The sequence below is a fragment of the Alligator mississippiensis genome, chromosome 4 (assembly GCF_030867095.1).
Source record: "Alligator mississippiensis isolate rAllMis1 chromosome 4, rAllMis1, whole genome shotgun sequence".
In the NCBI taxonomy this organism is placed as follows: domain Eukaryota; kingdom Metazoa; phylum Chordata; order Crocodylia; family Alligatoridae; genus Alligator; species Alligator mississippiensis.
In genome coordinates, this window is record NC_081827.1 from 198,764,902 (window position 1) to 198,790,457 (window position 25,556).

A 25,556-nucleotide genomic window follows, 5' to 3' on the forward strand; every position below is an offset into this window, starting at 1 on the left:
TGTGGTAGAAGAACATTTAATTGTGCATATGACCGTTTAAGAAGGAATTCTGATGAAAAATAAAAATAGAAAGTGCAAAATTGTCATGATGCTCTTAGAGAGCAGAAATCCAACTGTAGTCTGTTTTTCTGATTTTTCGCAGTTCTTTTTCCTGAGACTTAGACAATTTTGGTGTCATTTCACCCCAAAGCTCTGTTAGCTTTGGATCTTCCTCAATTGCAGTATGATCTATGTCTTCATCCGATTCATCCTCTGCTTTTTCACTTTCCATTTCTACTTCGTCAGCTACTTCTCCATTACTGCAAATGGAAAAAAACCCCAAATAAACTATTAGTTTATTGTAAAACATGCAAGAATAAAAATGTCCCTTTATTAATGGCAACAAATTAGAGTTACATTTTAACATAAATGTTCTGCTCTCTAATTTTGTATGCATTAAACTTGTACCAGTACATTATACAAAAACACACGTCCTAAAAATCTGGCAGTTTAAATGCTCTTAGCATTATCATGTTTTCACTTTGTGCTAGCTTCCCCATATACACCCAACCACCACAAACTAATGAGGCCTGATATTTCTGAAAGACAGTGGAAAGACTCCCAACGGGATTAATCCCCTATTTTAACTGCGAGTTAAAACTGCCTGCATTACATACCTTTGATCATCTCATCTACCTATAATTTTTTTATGCAGTGCTGTGGGCCTCCAGCACTGTAGTTCTCACTCAGGCAGTTGGTTGCCACCACAGGAAGAAGCCATAATGCTGCCTAGGCTTCAGTGCCACAGCTTTTGCTGGCTTGGCTGCCAAGCACCTGGGTGAGTGCCGCAACACTGCAGCCCCAACAACTCTATGAGAAAAAGCCCAGCACCATGGCTTGTTCCTTGGGCATAAATCAAGTGCGTAGGATTCCTGGCCTCTTTCCACCAGGTCACAAACAGGCCAGAGAGGGTGCTGCATGTACTGGATCTGGCATGGGAGGGGGGAAAAGAAAATGGGCAGCAGCCCCGATTCAGACCATGGAGCCAGCCCTGCATCAGATATCCAGCCCATAGACCAGTTTTGCACCACTCAACTAGCCCGCAGAACCAGATGGGCTTGACATTCCTGCTATGAACAAAACTACTACTGAAAAACTACATACTATGATCAAAACTAGGAAAATTTCCTCACAACTTTGCTTTGAAGAGCTCTCCTAGGGACAGAATTTGTAGCACTTGGAGACTTCTAAAATGAGAAGAATGCAGAAAGGAACTGGGATTCAAAATACAATTACTACTGTAAGTAAACAGAAAGGTTCATGAATATCTAAAATGCTTATGCAAGAGCTTGAAAGCCATCTGATCCGTGGTATGAAGATTTAAAAACAGACTGACAGGAACTGAAAACATCTGAGTATTAGAAACAAATTTTGCAAGTTCCACATGGAGGCAGAAAAACTTTATCCCATACTCACTATTTTGACATTAGAATCAGGCTATGTATTGATTTACAAAGATCTCAACGCTTTAGGGGGAAGACTTACAAATAAAAAAAAAGGAGCTGTAGGAAAAAAATAACAGGCATCATTTTTGCAACTTCACAGTATAATCCCTCTTGTTCATATAATAAAGGAAAAAGAAGATCAAGGAAATTGTTTACAATGCTTCAGTCAAGGACCTACTTAAGAAGTTAATTCGCCAACTGAAATACGTTATATTTGAAAAAACAACTAGTCTTGATTGCTCTTACCTTTTATTCTCTTTGGATATCAGCAATGTATTAATAAAAATAGAACACAGGAAAGCAGCAGAAGGCAAGACATGTGCAGGAGTGTGCAGGAGCTGAGAAGAAAACGAAACAGAGACTTTACTAAGGCTGTCGTTTCTTATGCTTCTGCCCAAATATATTTACTGTTTATTACCTCTTTGACTGCAGGTGAACTCTGGGCTGAGTGACTATGAACAACTGCTTTCCCAATGTCTGCATCCTTCTTTAACTGTTGCTGCTCTCTGTGCTTTCCCAACAGCAAGTAAAAGGGGGTCATGGGGAGACTCTCTTCTACTGCCAGCTGAAGTCAAGTAAAAAAAATAGAAACCCAAAAAACAAAATCACCACACATGTAGTTTAAGAGAGGCAGAGGTAATCAACCAGAGGTTTATAAGCAGTAGAAGGAAATGAATTTCAGTGTAGATAGTCCACATTTCCTGTCACAGAGGCCAACAGCTACTACCAAGTGCTAGTACTCAGCAAAAAAGAATTAAGACTTTACTAAGCCAACTAGCCAGGCTGAGACAAGCTAATCATCTGAATATTTTGAGTAGTCTACTTAAAAATGTAATATTTCACATATCAAATTAACTTTAAATTTAGTTATAAATAAGAAGAGGGTGTTTGGAAAAAAACATAATGTCTTCTTACTCAAGAACAAGAGATTTCTACGCACATTCTATGAGATCCAAATACTTCAGTAACTCACAAACATAATACAGGAAGTCCTCAGACTTACGACACAATTGGTTCCTGAAAACCGTGCATTAAGTTGAAATGTTGCAACTTATAACATTGTTTCTTATGAGGAAATTGGTTCCAAATGGGGGATTGGTTCCTGAACTAAGACCCGATACCCTAGTTTCACCAAAAATACCCCAGAATTTTGTACTCGATCAAGTATGGATGAGTAATATAGCTACATTAATATATTTATATTGTAAATAGCAATCATATTGATTTGGAAGGACTTCTTTGAGGAGACTTTGCTGGACTTTTTGAAAGGCTTTTGGTTGGACTTTTTGAAGGGTTCTTAGCTGGAGTCTTCTCAGGAGTCTTGGCTGCAGGTTTTTCCGGAGTCTTGTCTGCTTTCTTAAAGAAAGTGTCCAAGGAAGTTTGGACAGATGTTCCCCAGGGAGATGAGCAATGCAGCGAACTTGTTCGCTGGCATGGCATCGCATTGGATCGAGTGTTGTAAAGTCGAAACTGACGTCAAAGTTGAAACAGGGTGTCAATTTATAAACAGTGTAAGTGCGAAACGTTATAACTTGAACGTTTTAAGTCGAGGACTGCCTGTATTCCTCCTTCCCCACCTCTGTCACAAGGAATGGGCTGGCATACAGTAGGTCTTGGACCAGGAGACAAGCATTATTTCTGCCTCGTTCTTTCTATTACAGCAAACCTCCCAAGACAAGACTTGTGGGGCGGTGGGGGGAAATCAGTACTGGCATTTTAACTGACTCATTCCGTGGCATTTTGGATCTCATTTTGTAGGATGGAATGGTAGGGGGTGGGAAGGATGGGAAGGACTAAGATCAGAGTGAACTCGTTTAACCTCACTCCTGTAAAAGAGGCAAGCTGACAAGAAAGGAGCCTGAGAGGGACCATGAAGATATGGGCTCAGATTCACTAGATACCCTGAAAATATCAACAAACAAACCCCCAACTTTTCTCTACTTTTAGCTGTACCCTTACTTTTAAAAGGGAAAGACAGCTAGTGCTAATGCATCAATAGGTAAATCACAATTTTTGTTTAATACACCCCTTGATGCACGAGCTAGAAAGAATTCCATTTATTATTTGGATTCCAGGCATATACACAAGTTAGAATTAGCCCCCATCCCAGTATTTGCCAGCAGAATAGTCTGTCCTAGTGGTTGGACACAAACACAGATCCCTCAGAGCACCATTTCTGGAGTCACTTTTTAAATTGGTACTGCTACCACTAAACTGCAGAGCTGAGTACACAGTGAATAATTAGATGATATGGTTTTGTTCTAACTAGATCTGTAAAGAAGCACTGCTAGCTTGAATGCTTTACTCATGTAAAGCAAACTCAAGTTACTGTGAATACTTGTGCAAGTATTTTTGAAATTCACTTTTACTGACAGCTATTTTTGTAAGTTTCTTTCATTCATCTTTGCTTCCCATAAAAGCTTAGAAAAAGGCCATGAACATGGCCAATGATGTTTTAAAATATAAAATTATTATAAAAGCATTTTGTAAGTTTTTGCACATTATTTCCACCAAGCATTTTCATAAGTTACAGAATCTAGAATATGCGTATTAAAATAAAATCAAGAAAAAGATGGGCAACTCCCCCGCCCCCAAAGAATTTAGAAGACAGCTGCCACACAATGCCAATTAAGAAACAAGCAGGCTCAAGACCTGAAAAAATGCTGAAGTCATGCACCTTAAAAACTATACTTCTTTGCAGGAAGAAAGGGGTCAGTATTTGTTACTGCTGCTTTAAAACAGCCTTAAAAGAGCAATGCTGCTGAAAGGTAAACCAATTACATGTTACTGCACCTTTAGAGTAGCACCGGTGGTTCCACATCAGGGTCGGGTGAACAGCTTTATGGTGGAATAGAATTTGGATTTGACAAATAAGTGCCTTAACTGAATGAATTTTGGACTGCTCTGTACATTCTGACTATCGTAACAGCTATAAAAGTACCTGTTTGCTTGATGGAGTAAGTCTCATTTCTGGGGACTTTGTGCTAAATGTCATTAGCTCCTAAAATGCAGAATATAGTAGTGAGATTAGAGAGAGGAAGTGAACTGTTTTACAAATATCAGTGTATTACGTATAAAATAGTCCCACTGCCCCCAAAATTATTTTTATTTTAGTTATAAAGTAAACAAATCCACTATTTCACATTTATTTTTCACTTTTAGATTCTGTTAAAAAGGGAGGGCATAAATTAACAGCTAAACTAAAATTTATGTAGGTATTTTGGGGTGAGGAAGAGAAATGAAATGGAAAGATGGTATGTTTTGATAATTCATTAATTACTGCATTAACAACTATAAAAAAAAATCATAAGGCAGTCTGATAAATTAGACAGTACTGACACTTTTCTTTATAGTTTCCCAGATTATATATGGTCTCTTTCATTTGCCAGAGGCAGTAAAAATGCAAACAACAGTATGTAATGAATTAAAAAATTTATTATAAGTTTAAGCTGTTTAAGTTTTTATTTCCAAAATAAAGATATCATTTTATCTTATGCTGCTTTAAAACAGCAAAAACTGTAATAGGAAGCCCATTAAACTGACTACCAGAGGCCTGCATTTTTAATAACGAGATATAGTAATTTTTAAACTAAGTTTTCTTTTGTTTCCATTCCCTGGCAGTCACTTACTTGCATTGCAGTCAAGAAATAAAGCTGAGATCTACTTAGCCACTGGTATTTTTCTGAGCCAACTGTTTCAGGAACATTTCTTGGGATAAAGACAGCACATTGGACTTTCCCTCTGCAGACCTTTCTTTGGATACATAATGGTCTTGGCTCATTTGGTCTAAACACAAACACTGACAAAACAAGAGAGTTTTGTTTTTAAGGATACAAAGCATTTCCTCCCACCCCAGCAATGTTGGCTCTGACCAAGAACCTTCACAAGGGCTGCATGGGACTCCTTTTCATATTACTCTGAATTTATACCTAACTGACAGATACTGCATGAGGTGGCATGTGGCCTCATTCACAGTGCTCTCAAACATAAATAAAAATTGAACCTGAACCTCTAATGGACAACACTAGAAAGGTTTCTATATTCTACACAGGTATCCAAGTTGTAGCTGTATTGGTCTAGAGGCAAAATGAATCAGGACTTGTGATAGAGGTGATAAAATCTGGTTGGTCTAATAATATATATCACCTCTACCACAAGTCCCGATTCCTATATTCTGCAAAGTCGCACTCAGAACCTGTTTTTATACATTATATAAAATATTTTACATGTTTTTATATATATATAGAGAGAGAGAGAGAGAGAATAAAAAACAAACACATAAACACTTGTTAAATGCTGCTGCATGGTTCTCCCTATATTCAGGCAGTTTCACATCTAGTGTGGGAAAGACCAAGATAGTACCACACTCCGGGCTAAAAGCATGTATGATTGACTTCAGTTTGCTCAGTGTTGAAACCAAAACAGCCGCAAACAATGTTCAGGAGGACAGACAGCTAGTGTCAGCTGCAGCTCTATACAAAGACTCAAGGAGCTACAGCTTAATTTGTGATTTTTGTAGGTCTTCAACTGAGAATATTTTCCTAGATATTATACTTTTCTGGTTACAACTTTCGAATCTCCAACTAGTCAAGAAAACCTTTACACTTACAGTCTGAATCTTCTGAAATGCACGAGACTGCAGCAATGTTTTCTGAAAGGGGGTCAGGTTGCAGAACTATGACACCGAGTTGGGCGCTCCATTCCACTGAAAAGTAAATAGCCAGGCATGAAAAGAAGTCACTGAGGCCTAACTAAGTGTTTCACTAAAAAACCCAAGTGTAGAAAGATACCCAGAACTTCACTTCTGCCTAGAAGGCCCAGACTACCTTGATATTTCACAGGTGGATTAAAGCAGATAGTGTCTGCCATGCTATACAATCCAGGTGTAAAAGCTAGTTTGCTTTTCACATACCAAATGGGCCTGGGAACAGTTTCTTTAAAAAAAAAATAAAAAAATCTCTGATTTTAATGACAACCTATCAGAGTTCTGTTAGATAAACAGAAATACATACTACTGTTTGGCAGGCTGCCACCTTAAGTCAAGATAATGCATTAGTCTTCCATCATCACCTAGGGGTAGCTACTGAAACACAAGGATTTAGTTTGCAGGCTCTGAAAAGAGAATGAAAACAATCCTGTATATGAAGTGTGTTTTTCTTCCTGTTGACAGGAAGATGCTGTCCTTCTCCTGTACCTTATTTAGTCTGTCCATGGCAGGGACCTCATACCAAGTCAAAACAAGATACCCCTAAGAGTCAAAATGTGAGTGTAAGCATTCCAGCAAAGATTGCTGGTATTCTTACAATGTGGTACAATATCAGCCAATGGCGCTAAAGTGAACTGACTATTGCACCATGAACTGAAGTTTGGGAAGTATCTGTTACACACTTCCATAAACTTCTAGATGCCAAGTGAGTACTGAATCAAAACCCATGTATTCTGGGTACCACTGAAGATTCAAGTGCTAAGTATTCTCTCTACTGCCCTGGCAGTAACACATACCATTTTAACAAAACAGATCTTACGTGCACAACTAAGTAGGTTCCAGCAACACAAAAAACCATGATCGGTAGTGCCAAGAAGGTATTTGGAACAACTGAGTCTTCCAAAGCAAAGGCTCCTAGAATAAAAGCCAAGACAAAAAGTGCTTTAAATCTTATATTTGCAAAATTTCTTTATACAGAAAAGGATTCACAAGAGCACCTTCCATTAAAGCTTTGAATCTTTTAAAGTTATTGCCAAATCCTAATCAGTTACCTGGTATAACAGATAATTTGATCCTCTATATTTATCTCCAGTGGCTAAGACATATAAACAAACTTTTCTGAACTATACTTATTATAACCATAGTGAGAAGTAATTATTATTAAACACTCGGACCCCCTTTAAACATTGCACCTCAGTAAAGGAGATGGTATTATAATTATCTATGTTCCTGTTTATTAAATAAATTGCTGATGGTAAAGATGGTGTTTCACTGAAAAATCCTAATGCTATAAGCTATTAGATCTGAACAGGAAAGCATTTAAAAAAAAAAAATCAGGAACCAAAAAATTGATCTGGTTCATTCACAGTCATGTTTCTTATGAATTTGTACAGTAAGGACAAGGGAGGGAGAGAACTGAAACAGTGTATACTACATGCTGACAAGTATATTACACAGCAAATTTATTCTCTAACCTTACAGTGTTGAAGTGTTCTTGTTATCCCAGCAGGTTTGAAAAAAAAATTTACACCACTACTTAGAGAATGCACATTCAAAGTTGACTAGTGTCTCTTTCAAATGGCCACACCACTGTGGCTGTTCTCAGCTACTTGCTGCAAATACCTGCATCTAACCTGATGTGCTTGGTATCAGTTTTGTAACACCAATTCCAAGAGTACCAATTTTGAGGCAGTTCTAGAAATTCAGACTGGAAATTAAAAGGTTGGGACCCCTTAGAAGGATGAAGCCTTTCAAATGGGAGTGAGGGCAAGGAATGCAATATGTTTTTTCCCCTGATCACTTCTTCTCTTTTGAGCTCTTCATGTCCTCACAATAGTCACATTGTGATTAGTTATATATTGTATTTAGTTAATTAATACAAGGCTTCAGGGTTTGTGCTGGCTGCCTGTAGGAATCAGAGAATCTCCCTCATTTCCCTCTGTCCTTTGATGCATAACTTGGCTTGTGGGTTGCATTTCCTTCCTCAGATTCAGCAGGGATTGGCCACAGCTAATGGTAGAAGACTGGGAGAGATATGTTGGTGTTCCTAATAGCATTAAGAAACCTCTCAGGTGGCTGGCTAGTATCTTCCTCCCTTGTTCAGGGTTAAATGGCTAGAAGATTTGGGGTTAGAAAGGAATTCTTCTCAGGTTAGATTGGCAGGGATGATTACTGTTGTTTTCTTTTGTAGACTAGGCTGTCATCTGCTGCTATGAATCTTCTGGGCATACTTCATTCAACAAATTCCCTGCCACTACATTTTCTTAAGTGGGTTATAGAATGAGGAATGTTTTGTTGCTTGTTATGTTTGGAAGGGGAATGGACTCTCTCATGGGGGGTTGCCTATTACTACTATGAACTGGAATCTATAAAGCCCAGATGGTCCCTTCCTGTCCTATGTTCTTCCTGAATGCTCTTCAGGAAACCATTTTTAGATGGTTTCAGGGTACTGAGAATAGGTAAAAAGCCAAGTGATAAACCATATTCCATACCATATTTTTCCAGGTGGATGGCAAAATGTACACTTAAGATCCCAGGTTTCAGAGTCCCACACAGTGACAATTTCTTCAAAGCTAACAGAAAGCAAGGAACCATCTTCTGAGAAACAGCAGTTGTTAGCTTGGTAGTTGTGATAGCTGCCCACAAAATCACAGATCCAGCCCACACTTTGTTCTGTTAGATTGAACAAAAATGAATTAGTTGAATTCCAGTAATAAAAGCTTTTAAAAAAAACACAAAGTAAAATGAACTCTTACAATATTTAGTTCCCAGAAGCAAAACAGCTACTTTTGAGAAGTTTTTTCTAGGGTTTTATATTTTTCCCTGCTTCAATACTATATATTACATTTCTCCTGGATTCTGCACCTGAACCAGTTAAGATGACATTATGGAATTCACATGTTAAAATGTGCATTTGATTTGCAAGTAACTGTCCTTTTAAAGGAGTGAACTAGACAGATATATTTTGAGTCCTTCTGCTATACTGAAAGAATGTCAGCATCACCAACAACTGTATAAAACAGTGTTTCTCAACTTTTTTAGACCTCTTGCAAAATGCTGTCTCTTAGCTGTCACTGGTTTTTTGCCTGTAGGAAAAAAAACCCAAAAACCAGTAAAGCAACTTTACTTTTGTGAAGAACTCAAACTCAAACCACAACAGGTTTTCAACACTATGGATTTCTATTTGAAATCTCCGGGTTTGTCTTTTGAATCATGTTTGCATACATAATGGTGCTAACACTTCCTGGAACCCTGAGAATCACTGGTCTAAACACACACTGTACTTTTAAAGGCAGCAAAAAAAAATTGGGCGTTATTGCTAAATAAACGATTTAAGTACACGTGATTTTTACGAAACTCGTATAATACACAAATAAATTCTGAGAGCCATGCACTATAGTAACCTTTCAGCAAGCTTCCTCATTAACTTTAGCGTCTACATCAGTGGCTCTCAACCTCATTAGACTCAAGACATCCTTGGAAAATGCGAACTATTCACTTTCATTGAATTTGAGAGTACTGAAAAACAAAGTAATTCTTCTATGGCAAAGAACCTAAAGACCACAACAGGTCAGGAAAGTTTGACACCACAGATTCTTATCTGAATGCTCTGAGTTTATCTTGCGACTCCTGTATAAGAATTTCCACATCTAACAATGCTAATAATTTAGGGCACCCCTTGGCACACTTAAAATGGACTCAAGGCATACCATGGAGCTGAGACACCCTGGCCAATAATTACTTACTACCATAAAACAGGAGTATTCTTCTCCAAGCTGATCTGAAGGTAAAAAAACCCAAAAAACAAAACTTGTTTTAGGATTTGGGTCAGTCCCATAGTAACTATTCTCACAAACAATATTCTGAAAAACAATCTGGAAATAGGGAAAGGGAATGGAACAAGGAAGGAGCTGATTATAAAGGAAAAATCATTTAACCAGTATTATCTTTATCCCTACGAGTCCTGAGAATTAAAATTAACTACATTTTTATACTTCTCTTTGGGTTTTAAATTCCTCCTTAGAACAATACAGTGCCACCTGGAGGCAAGATATGTAAATGTATTTGTTTTTTTAATGAGAAAAACCATCTCACTGGCACATTTATACAAAAATCAATCATTATTTGATTTGTAGAATCATAGAAAATTCTGTTATGCTGTTAGGGAGCAGCCATAAATGCTTTACAGAGCATACAGTCTTCTCTTGAATTTGGATCCACTGAACAAGTTCCTCTTCTATTTGCTCTATTTAAACTTACAGGGTCTGTGCAAGTTCGTTATGGTAGCATGTAGAGGAGTAGGGAACACCAGCGAAATTTCCCTTATGTATCTGGTAGACATTTTACAGCCTCTGAGAAACATTCCCATAGAAAAGACTTGAGGATCTGAATATCTATCTAGGAGATAGGCCCAGAAAAACTAATTTTCTTCCATGGAAACTTGCATTAAAGGCTAGAAGTACATTCTACAGCCTCTGAAAACACTCCCAGGACAGTGATTTGTGCATCTGGACATCCATTCAGGTGATAGGGCCAAATGGAGTGAATCAAAATCCAAAACTGAATCCCCAGCATGGGATGCAGAATGAACCAGTCTTATCCACTCTGCTCCACACCTAGTTAACATTAGCTGTGCAGTGGAGCAGGAGTTGAAAAATCCACGCAGGAGCCACTATTCTCTTCACAGTTCCTAAGAGCAGAGTCTGCTCATGGAATTGAAATTTGGTTTAGGTATAAAGGTTATTTAAACATAAAAGCATTTTAAAAGATTAAGAAAGAAATTGGAACTTTTAGGTACACAAAACCGATAGGTAGCCTCTGTACAAAAGTGAAGGCAAGTCCAATTTAATGGGTCAGAGCTATAAGGTCACTCTGGGATACAAGGGAGTGGGGGGAAGGGAATATATGTCATTTACTCATAACAGAAGTTAGAAACTCACATTTCTAAACTTTAAGCAGTTTGTTCAAAGTGCCTGGAGGCTGGGGCTGGGGTCGGGCAGGGCAGCCATGGGGACTTCTCCCGTGGCTCCTCCCGCTGGGACAGAGGTAGGCATAACTGGAGGAACCGCGGGAGAACCAGCTGTACCTGCCTCTACCTGGCTGATCCAAAATCTTGGAATTGGCGCTGAAAGTGTTGAAACTCTGAAACAGATTCAGCCAAATTGAAACGGAACAGTGATCCAAAATACCAAAATGAATCACTATCCTCTGAAATGGCCGAATCCGAAACCGAAACGAAACACAGAAGTTAGGGCTGTGTGAAATGGCTAAATCCTGATCTCAGGAGCAAAACTTTGAGTAAGAGAACTTTGTCCACAGGAACTCCAAAATCTCTCTCCACAACAGAGAAGCGGGTATTAGGCTGTACATGTTCAAGCAGGGGATACAACTGATCTATTTTGCCTAAGTCTATGTTGTACATACTCCCGCTGTGCCCATACAGCAACTGATACAAAGGCAGTCAACCTGCACCAGCAAAAGTGCAGTACTGATCCTTTTTGACTCCGTGCACTCCTGTAGGGATGGAGAAGAGCAAAGACAAAACCTACACAATAATATATACATATAAAAACAAATGGCATATAAGAGTACATTATATCTGGCCACACTCACTGTCTGTGTCAGACTCATCCACAAACACCCAGACTTTGAAGCGACCATCCTTAGCAGCAGTTACCAAGGTAGGAATGCCATCTTCCACTCCATCTGTGTCACGGAAACACAGAGCTGTTAGATGGTCCTCATGTGGCATATTTATTCGGGTGTTGAGCTTAAAGCTACAGGGAAGAAAACCAGAATTTGCAGTTTTGTTTCTTTTTTGAATTTATGAACACATGTAATAACCTCCAGAAGGCTGACCACAAAGTAGGCAAGGGAATTAAAGAAATTTTGTTATGAGTTGATAAAGTGAACATAGTCCCTACTCTTGACATATCCTGTCTCTTTTATATGCCAAAAAATATTGCAGAATATTGCAGAGAACACGTTGTTTTGAGATTTCTACATCAGAACCTAGAGGTCTCCAAATTTTTTCTAATATTTAAAATATTCAGTAAAATCAACAACATGGAGATTTCACAGACGTAGCTAATATTGTTTTACCAGCCTCCCCCCTGACCTTGTAACAACCACACCAAATAAATCTATACTGACACCACATCTATGCTGCCTTTACTGTCCTCTAACCAAAATACCAGAGGGGAAAAAAAATCCAAACAAGCTTTGTAAGTGTCCAAAAAGACTAACAAATCTAAGCTGTAGCAAATCAGGCAAGTAATGTCATGGTGGTACTACTTTAAGTTTTTATATATTTATCATTATCTCTGTACATACACATGAATGATACAGTCGATTAGATTCTTTAGGGCGGCATCAACATGTGAAGAAGCACATGAGTACCTTTGCATTTGTTCATCATAGGCCCACAGCTTCATCTGTAGTTCAAGGTCGCTTTCCTTTTCTTGTCGCTGTTCCACTGTTGCTAACCAGTTGCCTTGAGCACTAAATGCAGCTTTCACCAGGTCAGTTTGGCTCAGACCTGCTTGATGGATATATTCCTGCTGTACAATATCCAGCTGCAAATTTACAAAAAGCCAAAACTAATTTCAAAGTTTAAGTGAGATATCAGAGAATTCATTCAGAGAAGCAAAAGAATAGCACTGGGGGAAGATGTTCTGAAAATACCACTGACTACTAGCTAAAGTGCTCAGTGTCACAATGATGAATTTACAGGCTGGACCACAGTACAAAAAAACACGAATGAACAAATGAACGAACCCCATGGAGAGCCTGCAGTGCAGGATAAAAGGAAAACACACCTAATATACTTTTACTGCTTCACAGAGTTTATAAAAGCAACAGTGACCCACTGCTAGGGCCATTTTCTGTAAATTCTTGACAACCTTACTTTTACTACATTTGTTTTCAAATTACTGATCACCAATATACAAATGTTCTTAGTGTTCCATGATTTATTTCTGAGGAATCCAATAAAAGTATACATAGAAGTTAACAACTGAGCTAACACTTTGCAATTTTGAAACACTTCTGGCTACAAGATGTCAACATAATCCAATTAATGAAATGAAACCGTGAAGATGATCCCTCTCCACATTATGGCTCTGAAGAGAAAAAAAAAAAAAAAAAAAAGCAAAAAAGCTATCAAGGCACTATTTTACTAAGTTTGTGGCAAAGATGGGAAAAGAACTCAACTCTACTCATTTCAATATTACTGTATAAACACTGAACTATTCTCTCCTATCATATTGCGATTGTAGCTTGTCATACAATTTATGTAGCTGAAGGTATAGTCTATTACTTGTAGCCTCAGTTCTATCCAACTTACATTGTACAGCTGTTTATCACTTTGAAGACAAAAGAACTGCAGGTGACCAGGCTTTCCGTTGAGAACTAAAGCCTTAGTTCTAGGATCAACCACCAAACCTGTCTTGACACTGCTGCCTGCAATAAAGAGCAGCAACAAACCATTTAAGTTAGAGAGCGATATCTCTTGTCAATGAAGAGGAAGAGAAGCTTAGTTTTATTGAATGTACCTTTGACTAAACCTTGAATTACTGCAGACACTCTCAGGTTGCTTTGTATGATTGTTATTTCTAAATGTAAAAAAAAAAAAAAAAAAGTTACCAAGGCAAGGTAAAGGCTTGTGTAATGTTAAATACAGCTAACTAGGCTGTAAGGCTGGAAAAATTAGAATACCACATAGAGGTACACCAATACATCGGTCCATAATCGCACTGGCACTGATAAAAGGAAAATTGACATTAATCGGCAATCAGCTTTTTTTGGCTGATGTAGCCGATAATGTCGCCGATAAATGCCATATGCACGTGCACGTGCACAGCATGCACGCAGCCAGCCTGGCAGACTGGAGAACAGCATCTGACTGGTTAGTCTTTTGGGGGGAGGGGGGTAGAAAAAGGGTGGGGAGAGGGAAGGGGTGTGTGGGGGGCCGACTGAGGCCCCTGCAGTGAGGGAAACTGGTGCTGAGGCAGGTGCGGGGGGGGGGGGGGGGGGGGGGGGGGAGGAAGAGGGGAACTGGCTCCTGCATGCACCTCTGGGGGAGGCATGGGGACCGTGTGCTCCTCGGAGCGGTGTAGGATGAGGGTGGGCTGCTGCTGTGGGCTGGGGCCAGGTGGCAGCAGCATTGGAAGAAGGGGTGGGCTATGGCTCCCAAGTAGGCCCCACTCCCAGTGCTGCTGCAACCCACTCTGAGCACAGCCCCGGCCCAAACCAGGAAGAGTCCGGTGTCAACCGTGAGTGTGTAGTGACTGCCCACCCTTGCCCCATGCACAGATCTGGGGGACATAAGCACTTATGTGGGGTGTGTACAGTGGTGGGAACCACCCCCCACCCCTCCCTGCGACCTGTGGATGAGCTGCTTGCAGCTCCGTCCAGTGCCCTGCCCTGCTGCAGCCCCAGCCCCAATCCCTCCCTCTCTGTGGGGGTCTTTTCTCCCCCCCCTGCAACTTACTAGCTAGACCCTACTCTCCAAGCTGCCGGGCTGCATATCAGCAATTGGACTTTTTTGGGCAGATATGGCTCGTTAATAAATCGCCCATCGGTATTGGGCCAAAAATAATCTTTACTGGTGTACCCCTAATACCAAATAAGTCATTCTACCTAAAAAATTACTTAAGCAACATATACCCAGTATAAGACTAAACTTCCTGAAAGTTGGGTGGACTGAAGCAGGCATCACCCTGCCCACACATGTCCAGGCCAGCTCCTCTTGAGCAGCAGCTAAAGGCGGTGGGGGGGGGGCGGCAAATCTGTTTTTTCAGATTAGTACTTGTACATAATACCAGGCAATGAATCTGAGATTCACAAATATTACTAATGCTAGGGATCATTAATTTTTTAAGTAACGAATATTATTTTAATAGCTCGGAGCTTACTGTTTTCTGCGTGCGAGGTACAACATAAAGTCCCATCAGGGGAGACTGAGATATGTTCAATAGTAGATCCCAAACGGGGCAAGAATTCCTTCTTTGACTCTGATCCATCACGCCATTGAACTAGGACAGATTCAAGGCCTCCACTCAGCAGATTGGTTCCTTTTCATGCAGGGACAAACACATAATTAGAGGCATTATTCCAAGCCAACACATTTTCAGAGTGCTGGTCATGATGGTATCTAGACAGCAACTTCTGTAGTTAGTCTCCTTTAAATTATGTCCCAAGCAAAACACTGTTTATCACAACCATATTGAATGATAGAATAAAACTTATGCTATTAAACAGCCCCATTTTCCCCATTTAAACTTGTCAATCTTAGCTCTCGGATTCAGAACAGAGCATTAAGAACGTCTACACATACAAGACTGGTACTTAATACGTTACTATTATAAGAACAGTTAATCCTATTCATTTCTGGAAGGAACCAACTATTTCTCTAACAAAAGAATCCTTCTATTTAACACTGAAGATTGCAAGTTTTTCTTAATGGCTAGAAGTAAAATAAATACTGTGGAGCCAAGCTATGTTCCCACAAGTTAAAGGAGTTTTACCACTAAATTAAATGGATGTACAGCCTGGGACGGTTCCAACAAGATGCCTCTGGCTTTTTTTTTTTTTTTTTTAATTTGGATTGGACTTCAGCAAAAGCTTAGGTTCTCCTCCCAATGACTAAGTAAGAAAGAGCTAGTTCAGACTTGACATCAAAGATTTTTCACGTGCCAAAATGTAATATTTGCCAATCAAAACAGTGGCATAAAACATGCTTAAACATCATATTTCCCCTCTGTTCATTAAAACTATACAGCTGTGCATACAGAAAAGCTACAGCTGTTTCCACTTTCCCATTACTCTATCCGCAAAACCTTTAAAATCCTCTGGAAACAAGCATTTAATTCTAAGAACAGATCATTAGGTGAATAAGTTTGAGTTTCAGTAGCCTTCTTGCATTTTGGATATTTGTACTTGCCCTCCACAGTGAAAGCCAGATCCATAACGGCATTATGGTGCCAATGCATAGCAGAGAAGGTGTACTCTTTGTTGTGAGTAAAATTTCTCCTATTGGGGACAAAACATTTAATTTAGGAACTTCAAGCTTCACACATTATAGACAATGGCAGGAGTAATCTAAGCAAACAGCAATGGGAATATCATATTAAAATAACATATAAACATTCTATACCACCCACCCAGTCTTCCTTAATAGGTTGCTGGCTTCTCCTAGGATTATAGGATGCAACAGGTTTGGAAGCCACTTACAAGTACTTATTTGGTAGAACGGGAAGTCCCTATTTGACATAAACTGCACATTAAGTCCAGTTGACATTCCCTAAGGAACTTGGTCAGCCAGTTCAAGTTAAAGCAACAACTGATCTGGGCTGAGACAGCAAGTCAGAGTCATCACTGGCTTTGTATTGGCTCTCAACCTCTTTTTCTTCTCCTTCTGTCAATGACAGCTGTTTAGGAAAAGATATCCTCAGACCAAGCCATTTAGCTCTCACATTACTCCCTCTGAAAATGAAGTCCCCTCCTACCACTTACAGCACTTATATCTGGTCAAATATGTCAGTTTTTAAAAGTTGAAGGGTACAGTGTTTTTTATTTGCAATCCAATCTAATTTCCTTCTTCTTAAGTCAACCTTTAGGTCTCCCATAATGGAGAGCCTCAAAAGCCACAGGTTGGCCCGGACTGAAACAAGCACTCAACTGTAATAATTTACAACTACAGTAAAGTGGAATTCACAATTACGCTGAGGAGGCTTTGAATGTTTTGTCACCACTATCAAAAATCCTGTGTTTAGGTTCATGATTTGCAGTGTTTAGAACGTGGCCTTAAGGTCACATCCAGATTACTTGGAGAGATGTAACATACCAGAGACGAATCTTGCCATCCTTATGTCCACTTGCTATGCAGTCCTCCTTCGGGTGGCAAGCTACACAAGTGAAGTAGTTGTTAGCACCTTTTACAGTTCTTGCACTTAAAGGAAACCTGCAAAAATTAAAGAGGAGTTTTAATTAATTTTGTTAAATCTCAAGTGAAGCTTCTGAATGGTCTTCATACATGGCCGCAGCACTGAAGTCTGTGTATCAGAGAAAGATTAGCACAACGGATGCACAAAGGCACATGAAAAAGTATTTCTAACTGCCAAAACCACAAGCAGCAAAACAACTGTCCAGTGTCTGCGACCTGTAAGAAAGTTGAAAACCAGGTTGCTACAACCATCTATGAAATGGAACAGATAGCATTCCTATTTACTGGTAGCTTGCCTGATCTTTCCTTCTAACCAAGCAGAATCTTCTTCATCCAATCTAGAATGAACCTTGGCTAACCCATGCCTACCTAAAGTTCTTGTTTCAGCTCAACTTTAGCCCACTGACAACATTCAATTCTGGGCTTCAGCTAAGAGCTGTATAACAACCCACCTACTCACGGTACTACAATACTGATTTGCCTCTCGAATACCAGTTTGCTGGAACAGCATGCTGTGGGATCTTACAAGAGCAAACTGTCACCAGAGTAAGCAATTGCTCTGCACCTGCAGGTTAAGATGACAAAACTAGGGCTGCTGAATCTGAAAGCTACTGTTCAGCTCATCAGTTAATTCATAGATGTTTTCTTACCTGTGAGTCATCTTCTTTTTGAAAAAATAAACAGAGAGATGAAGGCCTCGTACTGATGCCACATATTCACCCTATTATAAACAGAACAACAATTTAGAACTTTGAATTTTACAGATCCACACTAAATTGATAATTAAGCAACGCATCTCTGGTCTTACATTTCTTAAATAGCTTTGCATTTAAAAACCCAGATACAAGGACAGAGAGAGGCTGGATGCGATTTTCCAAGTTAATGAATGTTGCTTAACAGCAATGGAAGACTTGCTACATCCATTCTGAATTCAGCTAAGGAAAGCATAAAGCTAAAAAGGATTTTTAAGATTGCATTAAAATCTTCTAGACTAGCCTCCATGAAACTAAGCTCATCCTGACTCATACTGAGCTAAGTGCTTAGTTACACATGCTCAGTCTTGGGGAGGGGGGGGACCATCAACAATCAGACAAAAAGAAAACAGCAAACAGATTCTTTAATTCTAACTGCTGTTGTAGAACAGAATTTGAACAGTTGGTTGAGTTACTAACACAGATTTTTGGTAAAGAGAGAAAAATTAGCGCCAAACTATTTGCTTAAAAAAAAAATCTTAAAATTACATTGATTTTTATATCAAAATTCAGAATAGCTACAGGTGAAGAAGCACAAACAATTATATTCCCTCCTGCCTGTAGGTATAAGTACTCCTCAACTTCTGTAGTTTGTCTCGCTTTATAAAACCAAGTGAGCCCAACGATACATTTACACACAGAAACAAGATTATATAATAACATCCACTTACTGAATAAACTTACTCTGTATTTACACAAAGGAACAGAGTCCAACAATACAGGTAAATCAGTGGGGTTTACTGGATATAGTAAGAAACAAATTTTTGTCACTATACAACCCTGTTGGCACTAAAAAGTATCAGATAGTTTCTCCAATTGGTGCTGGAGATCACTTATGCTTAGCAGCCAGAGATCAGTAGTTTTTACTGTCAGACTAGGGTACAAGTCAGAATTCATACTAGACTCGCATAGTAAGGACAGCCACACATTTTATTTTTAGTGACAAATTTTACATTTTTTTTTTTTTGCATTAATATACCAAACTATACAGTATGTAGCTCATTCAAGGAAAAAAGCTAAAAAGCAGATATACTTCTCTTCCAAACGCAGTACATTTGGGCGAATGGTCTATATCATCCAAAATCAAAGACAATTCCTTGGTTTCCACTTCTTGGCCTGGAGCTTTTGTCAGCCTCACTAAAACCAGTTGGAATGAATCTAGTAAAATAAAGTTTAAATTATTAAGATCCTTTTGCAGAGGATTCAATGTATTTATACTAATTAGAAAGTAGAACACTGGTTTACATCTCTTATATTCTATACAAAATTTACTATAGCATCTTTCACCATTATTTCGAATGCACATGTAAGAATAAAATTTCCATGCCTTAGTATTTCTGCTTCAAATGTTTTTTCTACTAAACTGAAAAGTAAGAAGTGACAGCTAGATTTTTTTCATAATGATTTCAAAGTGGAATTCTTACCACTGTAGGTATAAAATTACCGTACTTATCCTATTTTCTTAGGTTCATTCCTGAAAGGAAAGATCTAACTAAATTACAAAATAGAATTTATTACCAAGTCTATTTATGCTGATATTGGTTTATATAGGGATGCTTTGTTTTTTTTTTTTTAAATACTAGCAAACCCTCATGGTGCACTTTACAGTTTTAAAAATAGCTTCAAGAGACTCAAATAGTATCTACCATAATGGCAGGTAATTATAGCACAAATGCCTCAAAGCTGAAGACAAAGCTGTGCTTCAGTCAAAAGTCATAACTACAGACAGTGGATTGCTGGTTTCCAGAGTACAGTCTTAGTGAGATACAAAGTACTGGGTATAGAGCAACTGCCACTTTAATTAACATTTTCAAAATATCCAAGCACTTCTCTACATTACATAGCTTATTAACAGGATCAAAAGTAAATGTATATGAAGATTTACTCCTCTTCTTTTTGTGTTATTTGTAGCTTTCCTTCATGGGCAGTGACCCTGAACTGGTTAGTTCCTGGTTCTAAGGTAGTGAGGGCCAACATTTTTGTCAGGCACACCACAAATTAGTTCTGCACCCTGAGTGCCACTCTGATCCCTTGTTTGACCTGCTGCTCTTTTTGCTCTCTGCTAAACCTGCCATGTGCCATAGACAGAGGTTGCCTGTTCCACCTGCAGCAACCATGCCACAAATTGACCACCCCTGTTCTAGGGCACTAGCATAATATTGTTGTATTCAGTGTCCACATTATGTAAATGGAAATGTTAAACAAGTGAGTTAGTTAGAACCATTCTATGGGATTCACATGGTAGATTTTGTAAATCCTTTTGCTTTCTGGCTTACCCTTCCCCTCTCACCCATAACAAAAACAGACAAAAAAAATAGGGCATAAGCTTATATAGGGGCTTCAGTATAACTCATATCACACATTGCAACACAAGAAAGATGTACCTGATGCTTCTTCATTATTCTTTGGAATTATAACAAACCCTGAATCGTCAGAACCAGCAAGAGAGTAGAATGCAAAAATCTTATATCCAACAACAAAAGTCTGAAAGAAAAAAACCCAAACATACTGCATTTGAATTTAAAATTAACTGGAGAATTGATAGGAATTCTACATTTCTCTTATACTAAAATAAGGTCCACTTTACAAATATTAAAAAAGAAAACAAAAAGTCACAAGCCTTCTAAGTTTATCATCAAAAAGTGGGGGGAAGGGAAGGAACAACATTTGCTTAATCTCAACCTTAGGCTAGAGGGCACACACTTCCTTCTTTGGCTGGTAAGCTTATTACAGAATTAAACGGCTACGTTAACATTATTTATGTAGTTTGAAATGCCAGACTTAATGGAAACTTAACGGCAGCATTATACTCTATGCACTGCAGTGGGGGGGAATAAATATGGGGAGTGGAAAAGAATGAGGTCCTCCTCAGCAGCTCTCCTAAGCCCAGGAACAACAGAATGTAACAACCACAGAGGCAGGGGTGGGCAAAATGCGGCCTGCCAGGCCATTGCATCTGGCCTGCGGGGCCCCTAAATATTTAGAAAATTAATATTTATCTGCCCTGGGCTGCTCGTCATGTGGTCCTTGATGGCTTGCCAAAACTCAGTAAGCAGCTCTCCACCCAAAATAATTGCCCGCCCCTGCACTAGGGACACATCTTCAAGAGAGCACGTTCATCACCTCTTTAGTTAGATGCTTTGAACTACAGTATTTATACTAAGTGCTGGCTGGCATGCTTTTACAGTGTTTTAAAATGGGGGTACATCATAAATCTCTACAGGGAGAGGAAGAATGAGAAATGAGAAAAATTTGGGGGAAAAAAATAAAAATGAACAACTACAATATTTTCTGGGTTACTGGAAAGGCTGCAGTGTGGTAATAGTGATGTGTTACTTGATTTATTTCCCCTAAAATAAAATCCTATGGGAACATGACAAACTTATAGTTTCATAGTTGGTAGGGTTGGAAGGGACCTAAGCAGATCATCTAGTCTGACCCCCTGCCATGGGCAGGAAAGGATGCTGGGGTCAAATGACCCCAGCTAGGTGGCTGTCTAGCCTCCTTTTGAAGATCCCCACGGTAGGGGCAAGCACCACTTCCCTTGGAAAACACATAAAAAGCTTGATATCATTGCCTTATTGCTTCTGTTCAAAAAAGCACATCTCAGTTGTGCTCTAGCAGCATTTTGTGCTACTTTTAACTTCTGCAGTAGTCGTGCATCAGCCTGGAACTTTTTACAATTGTTAGAATTGAGATTTGATTCCGACACATTTTGTATACGGTTAAGAAGCACCATCAACTTGTTCTCCTTGGATCACCCCTTCTTAGCCATCTTTAGAAGCAAAACATTTTGAGGAAGCAAGAGATGGTGGATTAGACATAATGAGGAGCATAGATGTATGAAAGAAGTCTTGTATGGAGTGGTCCCATAGAACTTCAGGCAACTTAAAGTCTTGACGGGGGAGAAGATAACAAAAGCTTTGGGGAGTAAGATTCCTCAAGAGAAGATTGCCACAGTCAACCAACTAGCTGAAGCAAGGCAGGAAAACAGAAGAACTCTCTTATGTGCATGGGTTACACAGAAATCTTAATGCATGCAGTTCTTCCAAGGTTATTAACTAAACAAAGTTGAGAGGAAGAGAAGTTAAGTGGTTTCTCCCCCAGGTATAATCTTTAAATCAACTGTAGCGAGTCTTCCGATAACTGTCTGATATTCAGGACCTGCAAACTAATGAACTTCAACTGATAAAGAGTTAGAAAAACTGGCACTGCAGTTCCCAGTTATGAATCAGCAAATTATTTCTGCTCAGGTACTGAGCAGCCTAGTTAAGAGTGAAAACTGATACAAAAAGTACAAATACTGCTTTGGCAGCCAGAATGCACAACTGTTTGCACTAAAAGCTACATTACATCCAGTTTGGGCTCTAAATGTTTTTATTCACTTTAGGAATCAAAACAAATTTAGGACCAATAGCAAACCATAATAATTCCGAAGTCTATGAAATGGGGCGATATTAACGTACTTTAATGAGAATTCCATCTGTGAAGTCCCAGAGTTTAATGGTGCCATCTAAAGAGCAAGAATATAACTGGAAAAGAGGAACAAAACAAGTTATGAAAAGAAATTGGGCAGCAAACCACTAATTTAAGGCCAAGATTTTATACACAAGAAAAGCTTAAAGTTAGGCTCTTGAATTCATTTTGAATAACTCACATCCCTGAAATAGGGAAGCTAAGTTGCACAGCTAGGACTGTGACACCTGGACCTACTCTAGACAATTTTCTGGCACATCTCCCCCAAGTATTCTTTACATGACTATTTTGTGGACAGAACAACAATAATTTAGGCAGTGCTGTAAAAACCAGTACTGGCAATTGTTAAAGGACACAATACTAAATTAAAGTAGATTAGAACTGGCTTATTTACATTTTAACTGACTTATGACACACATTTGCCTACCTCTGCTTTTCATAAAACATCCCACTTAGTAAATTAGGATAGAAACAAAAATTGCCTTTGTGCTGCCATTAAATTTTTGATGGCAGTGCAAAGGTCAAGCAAACAGATGCCTGTACCACTTGTCGCATCACAAATGCCTAAAATTGGTGGCTGCAACATGTGAGGTAACAGTTTCTGCTGCTTATTGTGGCACATGCTGTTAGCTTTATGACATGAGGGCAGAGGCAGCCTAGAGCTTTCCACATTCTCCGGGAGACCTAGGCAGGTGCCAAATGCTGCCCACCCCAGGAATTCCTATGCTGAACTGTACCTCTCACAGCCCCGGAATGCCTGCCCACCTTTCTCTACTTAGGGCATACGCTGCTTTTCTGTAAGTGGGAAACATGTCACCCGTTGTCTGGCAGGATAGGGCTCTCCTATCCAATGTGGGACAATGGGTGATGTATGTGTTGCCCAATGAATTGGATCAACTGTGGCAGGATGTGTCTGCTTCATTTGGTGATGTCCGTTTTTAGCCACCGAGTCATCGGATAACTTTTGTTGCTATAAGCCAATCTAGGTATCTGCTGTTCTAGACGAGGTTAAGAAAAAAAAACACTAGCTCATTAATTAAACTTCGGTTCACACTCTGACCTCTCCCCCAACAAAAACATAGCAGTGTTGTCTTATACAGAAATATTAAATTAACATTTTTCCAATTACATCAGAAAAGAAGAAATGCCTGATTGCACACGATTAACAATTATAAAAGATTAGTAACCTGCAGATGGTTTTGGGGATTGAGTTGGATTCCTGTCACCAGATTGGTATGCCCCTGTAGGATGTGTATGCATTCTTCCGTAGCTGTGCTATACACTTTCACATAGTCTCCTGAGGCACATAAAAGATACCTGAAAAAAGAACAAACTAAAGTTTGTATAGCGAAGTAATTAAGATAATCTAGTATAAAAATTAGTACCTTTATTTTTGTCAAATATAACAGCCATGTTGAATGTTCATACAGCCGTGCACGGACACATTGGGCTATTTTCACGTGCAATAATTTCCGCTTTTTTTAAACTCCCATTATTTCTGTGTATTTACTCAGTTCAACATTAAGTAAAAAGGAAAGTTCTGAACAAGCATATTGGTTCTAACCAGTCACAAAGAAGGAAGTTACTCATCTTTTAGCTCTTGCAGAAGGGGCTGATGATTTGACAGCGTTACAGAATAAAGGCCTGGGACAATCATCAGATAACACATGAATAATATTCTTTGCAATATTCTAAATTGATGTTAGCCAAAAGGCTAAAAACAACTGTAACATCTCCCATTCCTTTTTAGGATTATGCCTGGAAAAAAAACCCAACTATTTTCACCTTTGGCCAAATAAGCCAAAGGTCAACTAACCTTTTCTTTCAAACTTACTGATGTTCAAAACTGCACATGGATGCGCTCTACTTTTTTTCAATTTATCTACTCTTTTCACCTGGAGTCGGCTGTATTTCCACTGATGCCCTGTCCTTGCATTTGAAACAATTGTTTAAAATTTTTAATTCAATGCTTATTTTTTTTCCAAGTCAAGTTAGCCCTGAAGCTGCCGTTACTGATGAGGCACCTCAGACATTGCAATGACCCTCCTCCACTCTGATGGCACCGTTATTCTTTGGGCTGAGTGACCTGGTGGCGCCCATATCCTCTCCGGGTACAGTTGGCCGTTGGCTCATAGGGAGCTCATCCGCCCTTTGACAGGTCTTGCTTTTAGTCTTGCTGTGCACACCCTCCTCACCCCGGCAAACCCAGGTAGGGGTGTTGGTTTGGTGAGTGACAACCTGACCATGGAACAGAGTACTGGTTTACATGGTACCAGACAGCAGACCAAGGGAGTGCCCTGGCCTACTTTTCTGGCAATTGAGAAATCAAGCAGAAGTGCAGTAGTGAGATGATCCTGAAAATGAACCCAGCTAAACAGCCACCTACTTAAAACAGTAACACGGCCAAGGCTTAGGTTTGTTTCCTTCATTGGTCCTTGCTTATGGGCTGACAGAGGCAACTCACATAGCTATGAGAGGCCAAGAAAAGAAAGGTCCTAGAAAGGCTATTAAAGCTCCAGAACGACGCAATAACAACATAAGAAAGACCATGTTTAAACAGAGCTGGGGACAAGCTTTACCACCCCATGTCTTCTCGCCCCTGTAGCAGCACACGTGAGGAACAGGTTTAAATTTAAAGCCCTTCGCACTCTTCCTTCCTCGACTCAGCTCCAGACAATTAAGGCATCACCAGTGGCTGTTGGGAGCTGAGCTGGGCGCAGGCGCCTGTGCTGCCATTAGGGCACGGGGCTGCTCGGGGACGTGGGGCGCTACATGCCGGGCCCCCGCCTCCGCCCATTAGAAGGAGCGCGTGCATTGCAGCTGCGAGGCCTTAAAGCGGCTGAGCCAGGCCGGGGGAAGCAGGCACCGGGCTCCACCCGCCCAACGGGAACGGAAGCAGCAGGAGCCCGGGGCAGAGCCCCGCGGGCCGAGAGGCGCCCCAAGAGCTGCGGGCCCGGGGGAGAGGGGGAGCTCGACACTGCAACGACCCCGACCCCGACCCCGGCCCCGGCCCCGGCCCGGCCCGCGCTCACTTGGCGTCGGCGGAGAAGGCCGCCCTGGAGCCATTGAGTTTGCTGCCGCCGCAGCGCACCACGCGGAACTGCTCCTGCGCCACCATCTTCCCTCTGATCCCTGACCAGACCCGACCCGACCCGGCGCACGCGACTGCTGCCGCTCTGGTCCCCGTCTCCTGG

General features: G+C 40.0%; 1 protein-coding gene across 1 annotated transcript; it reads right to left on the reverse strand.

The window, feature by feature from the left end:
* On the reverse strand, window positions 1–25,490 carry WDR75 (WD repeat domain 75). The gene is made up of 21 exons (XM_006268745.4): window positions 25,395–25,490; window positions 23,550–23,679; window positions 22,353–22,418; window positions 20,271–20,370; window positions 18,920–19,044; window positions 17,785–17,855; window positions 17,036–17,152; window positions 16,133–16,221; window positions 15,105–15,263; window positions 13,743–13,802; window positions 13,535–13,650; window positions 12,589–12,764; window positions 11,803–11,966; window positions 8,682–8,862; window positions 7,010–7,104; window positions 6,094–6,189; window positions 5,114–5,283; window positions 4,426–4,485; window positions 1,903–2,049; window positions 1,731–1,822; window positions 1–299 (listed from the first exon to the last, which is right to left on the reverse strand). Exons 1-21 carry the CDS (start codon window positions 25,478–25,480, stop codon window positions 95–97), a joined length of 2,505 nt encoding a protein of 834 aa, XP_006268807.1. The 5' UTR covers window positions 25,481–25,490; the 3' UTR covers window positions 1–94.
* Between the last annotated feature and the right edge of the window lie 66 nt (window positions 25,491–25,556).